General features: G+C 39.3%; 3 protein-coding genes across 4 annotated transcripts in view; 1 reads left to right on the top strand and 2 right to left on the bottom strand.

The window, feature by feature from the left end:
* Positions 1-2,006, bottom strand: part of cep97 (centrosomal protein 97) — a gene marked incomplete in the record, with an annotated part of 7,036 nt that extends 5,030 nt beyond the window's left edge. Inside the window, 7 exon segments of the mRNA XM_014017543.1 lie at positions 140-304; positions 394-560; positions 650-763; positions 837-938; positions 1,026-1,184; positions 1,284-1,426; positions 1,807-2,006. Of these exon segments, the coding sequence (XP_013872997.1) occupies positions 140-304; positions 394-560; positions 650-763; positions 837-938; positions 1,026-1,184; positions 1,284-1,426; positions 1,807-1,843 (887 nt within the window).
* Positions 2,007-2,332: 326 nt separating this feature from the next.
* rpl24 (ribosomal protein L24) lies at positions 2,333-7,404 on the top strand. Its single transcript, XM_014017544.1, has 6 exons — positions 2,333-2,384; positions 2,511-2,586; positions 3,052-3,162; positions 6,349-6,485; positions 7,126-7,189; positions 7,276-7,404. Exons 1-6 carry the CDS (start codon positions 2,380-2,382, stop codon positions 7,354-7,356), a joined length of 474 nt encoding a protein of 157 aa, XP_013872998.1. The 5' UTR covers positions 2,333-2,379; the 3' UTR covers positions 7,357-7,404.
* Positions 7,405-7,650: 246 nt separating this feature from the next.
* mpc2b (mitochondrial pyruvate carrier 2b) overlaps positions 7,651-9,097 on the bottom strand; it is a 6,537-nt gene continuing 5,090 nt past the window's right edge. For both annotated transcript variants that reach the window (XM_014017546.1, XM_014017545.1), the window contains one exon: positions 7,651-8,523. In XM_014017546.1, the coding sequence (XP_013873000.1) occupies positions 8,475-8,523 (49 nt within the window). In that variant the 3' untranslated portion in view covers positions 7,651-8,474. The remainder of the gene's footprint in view (positions 8,524-9,097) is intronic.

Below are 9,097 nucleotides of genomic sequence, written 5' to 3'. Positions count from 1 at the left end.
CACACACACACACACACACACACACACACACACACACACACACACACACACACACACACAAGTTGAGGGATTAGGAACATCATAATGAGTGCTGGTGTTTTACAGTTCATGTGTTTTAGTGCCAGTTTAAWGCTTCTACCTCTGCTTACTGAGGATCTTTTCCAGTTTGGCGTCTTCCGCAGTCTCCATGGCTGGTGATGCGGTGTGAGGACAAACGGTGGCCAAGTACTGAACCAGCTGGACGTGCTGCCCGGGTCGATATGAGCGACCTTTCCCCTGACTGTAGAGCCACTCTGCTTTGAGACTGTAATCGCAGCAAAAATACAAAACGAGATTCAAACACACCCGTGGTGTCTTCACTACATAACTGAAGCCGCAGAGCAATGAGCGCACCCTTCTTTTTGTGTCACCACGTAGCCGTCGAGGACCTTCAGGCTCAGGCACCAGCTCATGATGTACGGTCGATAATCAAAAACCGGCAGCGAGGGCGTCGCCATGACACACGGGTTGCACATGACAGACAGCTGCTCCAGCTCATGAAGAGGCGCCAGATAGGACATCTCAAGTGCAATCAAATTCATTTTAGTCAATCAAAATGTTTTATTACATTATTTATCATAACTGTATTAATATAAGTAAGGATAAATACCTCATTAAGATCCCTTATTTCATTTTCTGCCAGGGAGAGGATGGATAAATGAGCAGGAAGATGAGCAGGAACAGTACGGAGTGTTGTAATGCTGTTCCCATGGAGTAGCAGTGTCTGCAATGTGAACAAAGAAAGATGATGAAAAAATAATAAATGGGAACAATTCTAATAACATATTAGCACCAACCTTTAATGCCACCAGTTTAGTCAGATCACCGATGGTAGATATGTTGTTGTCAGACAGATCCAAGTGCTGCAGCGAGACACAGCTGTTCAGCTGCTCAACGACCTGTCACAGATCAGGACGTCTGTCACACAATTATCCTCCAGGGGATTAATTACAATGTTAGCAAAAGATGCAGGAATCTCTCCCTACTTTAATGTTGTTTCCAGACAGATTGAGCCATTTTAGATMAACTAAATCTCGCAGTCCTTCGATGTAGCCGATACTGTTGTTGGGAAGATTCAGCACTCTCAGATCTGTCAGCTGAGACACCCCCATCATTCTCACCAGACGGTTGTTGGCTACAGAAAGCTGATCAGGAGAACACAACGACAGTACAATCAGACATCAAAACAAAAYAATAGAATAACAGAATCCCAAGTGACTCTTGTGTGGCGATGAATGTACAACCTGCTGAAGGCTGGTGCATCGTTCCAGGTGGTCCAGCTTCATGATGTTGTTCCGGTCCAAGATGAGCGTGTGGGTGTCCTCYGAGCAGGTGAAACTGGGGTCCAGTTTCTGCATGCCCCTAGCTGAAAGATCCACCAAAGGTCCTGGCAGAATAAAGAACAAAATCATTAAGATGAATTCATTCTTATGAATACATAAAAAGCAAGGTAAAATTTTAAATACAGACTGACAAAATCATCACCACTCATATTACCTAGAGGACAATCAAGGGCAAAATGTAACTAAAATATTGCTTTTTCAACACATTTGTTTGGACTTGTAGAAGAATATGTCGTTGTTTTTGTGTTTAACCCAATAAGACTGTAAGCATGACAGAACTGACACGAAATGTTTTGGTCTGTTTAACGTAAAAACAAGCTATCATTTCTAGTTTAATGCTCTGAAGCAGGCAACGAGGACGTTTCCATAAAAAAATGCGAGTCTTCAATGTTTGTCTGCATAAAATAAGGTTTTTCCCACTTACCATCATTTATATCGCACTGCAAATCCGATACACCCATCTTATCGGTCCAAACAACACAAGCGTTAGCTAGCAACTGTGGGAAGGACGAAAGAGAGCGACCAGGACGCAAAGCCTTCTGGGAAATGTAGTGCAATCTATAGCYCTCTTCCTTTATGGTGTATGGTCTTTTGGCTCCAGAAAAACTACAACGTTTCAACAGCGCGCTGATATTCTGTGTCCCGCCAACAAGTTCCAGACAGTGAGGAAAGAACAGTGGTTTGATAAAAAACGTAAAATACAGAAACATCCTGGTTGTAATATAGATTTTTTAAAATATATGTTTTTATCTGTAAATCACAATTAGTTTTTTTTATATCTATTTGTCTCGCATGCTTGTCCACAAATAGATTTTAACATTAATTAGGTTGTGTTTTGGCCAAAGTTACATTGCTTCAAGTGTTTCCCGTAGATATGTCACTAAAAAAACAAAAACAAAACACAAAACAAATATTTTTCGTGTCACTTTAAAAGTCTCTAATTCTGTTTCCGCTTCCGTCATCGTCCTTTCCGGTTTCGAGCCCCCTCGTAGCCATCATGAAGTGAGTCTTACGAATACAATCAAAAGCCATCTAAACCTCTAAACACATCATCTGAATATTTTACATACATAAAGATGAATCGTGTTTAGTGTTTTTTTAATGATGTGCTTCATTTGTTGTTTTCAGGGTTGAGTTGTGCAGTTTCAGCGGGTATAAAATATACCCCGGCCATGGCCGCCGATACGCCAGGATAGACGGAAAGGTAGCTATTTCACAACCATTTCATAGCTTTTACTTCCTGTTTGTGGATACAGTATAAATGTAATAATCACATTAGCCATGAATAAAGTTTAACTTTTAGCTCAGTGCTGATATGCTCTGTTGGTGAGTTGAAAGCTGTTTAGCATGCTAACTTTAGCTACCGGCGTCATGAGCAGCTGAGATGTCAGATGTAGCTTAGACACGTTTAAAACTAAAATTTTTGTATTAGTTTGATCAGTTCTGTGGAAGAAAGTATTATTATGTAGCCTGTAAAAGTTAGTTTCACCACCTCGTACAATAACTGACATAATTGCATTCATCTAAGACTTGACCGCATTATTAATGTTGAAGTAATTTAAAGTATTAACACACAGCTTACAGTTAATATAAGGTTTAGGTATCACTTAAGGTTTTCTGTGTAACGTTTGCATTTTAATCTTATGTTTTTTTTTTTTAAATGAAATAGGTGTTTCAGTTTTTGAACGCCAAGTGTGAGTCTGCCTTCCTGGCTAAGAGAAACCCCAGACAGATCAACTGGACTGTTCTGTACAGACGCAAGCACAAGAAGGGCCAGTCTGTAAGTACCAGCTGTAATGTGTCTGCAAGGGGATAATATTAGGCTCTTTCACAAGACTCCTCAGGCCTGGACTAAAGTGCTCAGTATGGTTGATTTGCAGCTGATCTAGATGGTGAGCAGTCACATGGTAGTTAGACAATAGTTTTCGTACACACACTTTTACACAGCTCCTGAGAGTATGCACGGATCTTCTGGGAAAGCATTCCCACCATGGTACACATGAAGTTTCTTCTTGCTGGACTCTACACTCTGGGGGGAAAAGAAAACTCATTTACCTGATATTATTTGTCCACAAATCTGTCCCGGTTAAAGCTCCACAGTTTTTGTCAGATTCCTCTGTGCACGTCTCCATTGACCATTCACACAGTAATTTATTTTGTGCAGGGAATAAAAAGTTTGGCCAGCGTGTTGTCCAGCAGGGGTGCGAGACTCGAAGCTGAAAACAAAACCACTCAGTTTTCATCATGCACTTGAAACAATCTGATCAGGTTTCGTCAGTTCGATTGGAGCATACTGAGCACTTCAGACACCCTCTGGTCACCTTGTGATTTCGGGATGAACCAAGTCAACAATGGGTGTTGAAGTCAAACCGTAAGCTGATGCTGCAGCTCAACACTGTTATCAAATGATGACAATATGTGTGTTAAATCACAGTTGTGGGATTAAACAACAGATTTATTACGAAGAACAGGTTGATGCTAAAGTATTGAATATATTTTGGCTGTGAGTGAACGGTGTGCACGGTGTTTGTCTGTGTTATGTGTTGTTACTGGACTGTGTTTTGCAGCCTTGGTAGCAGCACTCACTCCACACCTGCAGCCATAGAACAACTGGGGATCATAGTACTGGCTTTTGACGCTTACACATCAGCCAGCCTCCAAACTCTCCCAACAGACCCATCTTGTGTAATCATAAAACAATTCACTGAGAACAGGGCTCTAGACTAACTTTTTGCACTGGTTGCACCGGTGCGCCTAATATTTTTTCTTAGGCGCACCAGCACAAAAGTTAGGTGCACCCAATTTTTCAACCACGTTGCATTTAACAACAGAGTTTTACAGGTTATTTTTTTAATCGCTGTTCATTAAGGCAACATTAACTCGAAAATAATTAGTTAACAATCTAGTAAACATYAAGTTCTTTATTTGAACCAGAATTGTACAAGACCTATAACTTACTGAAAAGTATTTAAAGTGATTTTATAAAATTCTAAGTGCAAATGTTTAAGGGATGAACGTCTTAAAAACATCTTAAACATTTCGTGGTTGTTTTTTAGACACCTGCCCCTCCGATGGACAACTCCTGTAGTTTGGCCCTCTGGATCTTTGGCCTTGGATAAACCAGAATGATGAACAGAGAATAWTGATTAATAWCAGAAATATTACTGATYTTTATTAAAAGGTTGTGCAGATTTTAAAAAAATAATAACACATAAAAGTCTGCAATTTCATTAGCATTAGTTGAATCTTATTATCTTATATTATTTTACTTAAATATCTAATATGTCTAGTTTTATCCTCCTGAGACCCAGAAGAATCAATTTCAGATACTTGGAATGTAACTGTGGTAAAGTCGAATAAGTGCAAAAGCAGCCTGCCATACATGTGAGCTTCCTCGTGCTGCTGAAATGATCTGCAGCGCTCACAGAGCAGACCCCGACTGTTAAATTAACAAGATGGACTTAAGAGCGAGCAACCATCCATATCTTGTTGTCATCTCCAGTTAACAAGAACGAACTGGTTTTCAGACTCCAATATGGGTGGGGGCAAAAAACACGGTTGTTTTGCTATGCGTGTGCGCGCGTGTGTACAGATTTTTGCTTCATGGTGGGGACAAGAGGTTAGGGTTTGGGTCAGGTGTGTAGCCTACCTGGGAGGTTATGGTTGGCTATAGAATTGACGGGGAAATGAATGGAAGCAAAGTCCCCATTAGCGCTGCCACAAACGATTATTTTAATAATCGATTAATCACCGATTATTTTTTCGATTAGTCGACTAATCAGATCATACGTTAATTGAAAATAAAACATAGAGCTTATCTCATCAGAATGCAGCTGCTATTATATAACCATGGTTAGATTTTAGCTATATGCTAACTAAAAATAATTGCTGTGGAAGGRAAGTTCTGCTCTGCAGATATTACACAGGTTTCTCTTTCATTTTCTTAAAATGATCCCACACTTTGAGCTCTGTTGTCAGGTAGCCATGATACCAGAGCCTGTCTGTATAATGTCTTGTGACGTCCACGGCCTACCCCAGTTACTACTACTGTGCATGTGTGTCAAGGACAGAAAGGCAGATGTGGCAGTGGAAGGTGTCAAAGCAGTTTGGAGAGAAAAACAAAGTAAAGAACAACAAAAAAAGAAAACGATTAATCGATTATTAAATTAGTCATCGATTATTTTAATAATCGATTAGTTGTCGATTAATCGATTAATCGTGGCAGCCCTAGTCCCCATGAGGATAGAACAATAAACGTGTGTGTGCGGGAGGTGTGGAGCGGAGCCGCGAGCAGAGCGCAGTATAGGAGAGATGGAGACTGTCGGCGGGCGACCATTGATACTGCTGGATTATTTTTTATGGAACATGGAAACTTTTTTTTCAGCGGGCGACCGCTCCTCCTCGAGTGATTGGTCGCACCAGTGCAACCGGACTTTTTTTTAGTGACACTATTAGGAAATCAGGTCGCTTTTGTGACCAAATTGGTCGCACTCTAGAGCCCTGATAAATATGGTTACCTCAGGAATACTACAAGATGTTAAACGTTTGCTATGTTTGTGAGACAACAATGTACTCTGTAGTATCACCAATTTGCACCACCTGCTTTTTTGTTTTTTATATTAAACATTTGTTTTAATTCTCTGTTAATGTTCAGACAATGAACGCGTAAGTGTTTCTCTTGTTTGTGCACAGCAACAGCCCTTACTGTCAACATAGATTTGGTTATGTACACATCCAGAGACAAGCTTGTATCACTGTATGTTTGTAAACAAGTCAGAATCAGAAATCACAGCTATCATTTGTCTGTATTGTCTCTACAACACGTTTTTGTTGAAGACTAGCAAAAGGTTGAGGCTTCTCTGAATTTTAGGGCTTTGGCTAAACTTTTCAAGTTTTTGCAAGTTAGGTTAGTGATACTCCTGTTCAGATTTTACGTTACGAATAAGTGTGCTTTGTTTGTTAACAGGAAGAAGTGGCAAAGAAGCGTACCCGCCGCACAGTGAAGTCCCAGAGGGCCATCACTGGAGCCTCCCTGGCTGAGATCCTGGCCAAGAGGAATCAGAAACCTGAGGTCCGCAAGGCCCAGAGGGAGCAGGCCATCAGGTAGGAGGACAAACCTGAAACCATCTTCCCTTTTCTTACCTACATGTCACATTTGACCACAGTAACCTGTAAAGATGTTAATTGGAGCTTTTTGCTGTTATACTCTATGATCTGATTTGCAAACTTGAAGTAAATCAAGTGATGTATTCTTGACTGAATGGGCAGTGATGCTTTATTCAGTTAAAAAAAATAGAATGACGACGATGTGACTTGGTCGAACCAGTTACTATTCTGATGTAGATTGATCATAATGTGAGTTTACACATAACTGAACACAAATGTGTGCAGCCTTTTTTAAATAAAATTACAGAACATGAAAGTCTGCAACTAAACCTTTGTTAGTTGAATCTTATATGTCTCTCACTTCAATAACTAATAGTCATAAAACAATTTCAGATATGTGGAATGAAAGTGTGGTGAAGCCAATTAAATGTAATAATGGCCTGCCACACAAGTGAACTTCTGCATGCTGCTAAAATAAACTGCCGCGCTCCCAGAACAGAAACCAACTGTTAATTAACAAGATATTTGTTATGTACAAGAAAATATTAAAAACTGAGTCTGTTGGGGCTGCCCACCCTCTTGTAGGGGAAACCCTGATCCCTGGAAGTTATTCAGAATTATTTTATTTTTCTTTTAGAGCTGCAAAGGAGGCCAAGAAGGCAAAGCAGGCAGCCAAAAAACCAGCTGCACCGAGTGCAAAGGTAAGATTTGCCTTTTTTAAAATCAAGTCGTAGATTTGAGCTGTTGAAAAGTTTGCTGTATTAAAATGGTCTTTCTCCTCTTGCAGTCCTCTGCCAAGGCTGCACAGAAACCCAAGATCGCCAAGCCCATGAAGGTTAACGCGCCCCGTGTTGGAGGAAAACGCTAAAACCGACTTCTTGTTTATGCTTGTGAATAAAATTGTGGTAAATCCCCAGTTGTGCGTTTTCATTTATTCAGAACTGAGATGCTGCATCAAGATAAAGCACCTTGTTGAGCAGAAATAGCATCCATCATCTATAGCCGCTTCTTCCTTTCAGAGTCACGGGGGTCACTGCGGGGGCGCACGGTACACCCTGGACAGGTCACAAGTCCATCACGGGTCACAGAATCTTTAACATGTTCTGAAACTCAACATTAAACGTGACTAAAGTCTGTAAAATAATCAAGTGAAGCTCTGAGGTGCCCTGTTKGACAAGATTTATTTTATAGCCACTATTCATACATGTAATGATCAAATCAAGTTTCACTTGTTCAAACAGCAAAACAGTCAACAATTATTGCTAAATAAATGGATTTCTAGATAAATACCATCTGAATTAGAATAAAAAATAATTTGACACAAATGTAAAACTTTTCTAAACAAGGCCTTAAAGAGCAGGGTTAATGACAACTGTTAAGTCAGTACCAGTGTTTGCTCATCGACTCGCTGCGTTGATCCGTTAAAATACAACAGTATTTTCCTACAATTTAAACAAAGTCTAAAACCAGGATTTATTCTCAGATTAAAAGAACTTAAAATGGAAGGAATTGTCACATGGTACTTAATGATTTTAATGACTGCCGAGGTACAGTTGGACTTTATAAAACGTGGCATTAAAGATAAATGATGAAATCATTCACACCAACATTCCTTAACCCACATTCAAAGTGTTTGAAGGAAACTTGCCTGAGGTTCTGATTGCTACGGATAAAAGATGACTGAGAAAAACAAACAAAACTTCCCCGTTAGTGCAGCAGGTATGAATCAAAATGTTAAATCAGACACTAGGAGCAGAAAACTTGTGCGTTCATAAACGTCAGTCTTATGAGTTACTGTAAAAACAACAAAAAATTCATTTTCTCATTTTGTTTACACCCTGAGGAAATCTGAAACCTAAAGTGTATATTTCCTACAGGGATTTGAGGCTTAATGTGGTGGAATATGGTTATGGTGTAGATGTGATGAAGATGATGATGAAGTCTCCCTTTGAGTCAGCAGTGATGCAGCAGGGGGTTAGATTATCCTCAGGACTCAGTCACTTCTTTAGCCTGTGCCTTCTTATCCTGCTCATACCTGTCAGGAAAAACAAAAAAAAAGAAGACATTTTTAACTTTCTTTGCCATTTTTCTCATCTAAGTTACAGTTTCTGCATTTACTTATTTATTTCACATTTTGCCATCTGTTTAATAGGATTCTGTTGCAACTCAGGCCAACTTAAATAAACCTAAGAAATGTGGCACTGTCGATGTTTGTTATCCCAAAGCTCAAAGTTGGAGCAAATTTAAAAKACACTGACATTCATTGGATCAATCTAAATTCAAACCACTATATAACTAACAATTTGCCATATTATATGACTGAGTGGAATAAAAAAAAACATTAAAAAAATTGAAGGTAAAACTCATGAAATTTTCAACTTGTCTTGAGAAAATTCACCAAATAAGAAGTTAAATATCCAAAAAAGAAAAAAGCATGACTAGCTTGGATTTACCTGGTTTTGTCAATGGAAAATATTAAAAGCTGTTTTTTCTTTTAATTAACCTTGAGAAGATAATCTCACGACCAAACTTTTTAAAGAACTAAATTTACTGACCATCTATTCGTGTTGACGTGTTTACCTTTAAATCTTTCAGATTGTGACTGACAG

The sequence above is a fragment of the Austrofundulus limnaeus genome, unplaced genomic scaffold (assembly GCF_001266775.1).
Source record: "Austrofundulus limnaeus strain Quisiro unplaced genomic scaffold, Austrofundulus_limnaeus-1.0 Scaffold171, whole genome shotgun sequence".
Taxonomy (NCBI): Eukaryota; Metazoa; Chordata; class Actinopteri; order Cyprinodontiformes; family Rivulidae; genus Austrofundulus; species Austrofundulus limnaeus.
The sequence above is the reverse complement of the archived record's forward strand: the minus strand, read 5'-3'. Positions and strand labels throughout refer to the sequence as shown.

Bases quoted from the DNA above. Each gene is read 5' to 3' on its own strand.
- rpl24 (XM_014017544.1), top strand. The intron at 2,587-3,051 runs GTAGCTATTTCA...TAAATGAAATAG, and splicing joins ACGCCAGGATAGACGGAAAG to GTGTTTCAGTTTTTGAACGC. The intron at 3,163-6,348 runs GTAAGTACCAGC...GTTTGTTAACAG, and splicing joins AGCACAAGAAGGGCCAGTCT to GAAGAAGTGGCAAAGAAGCG.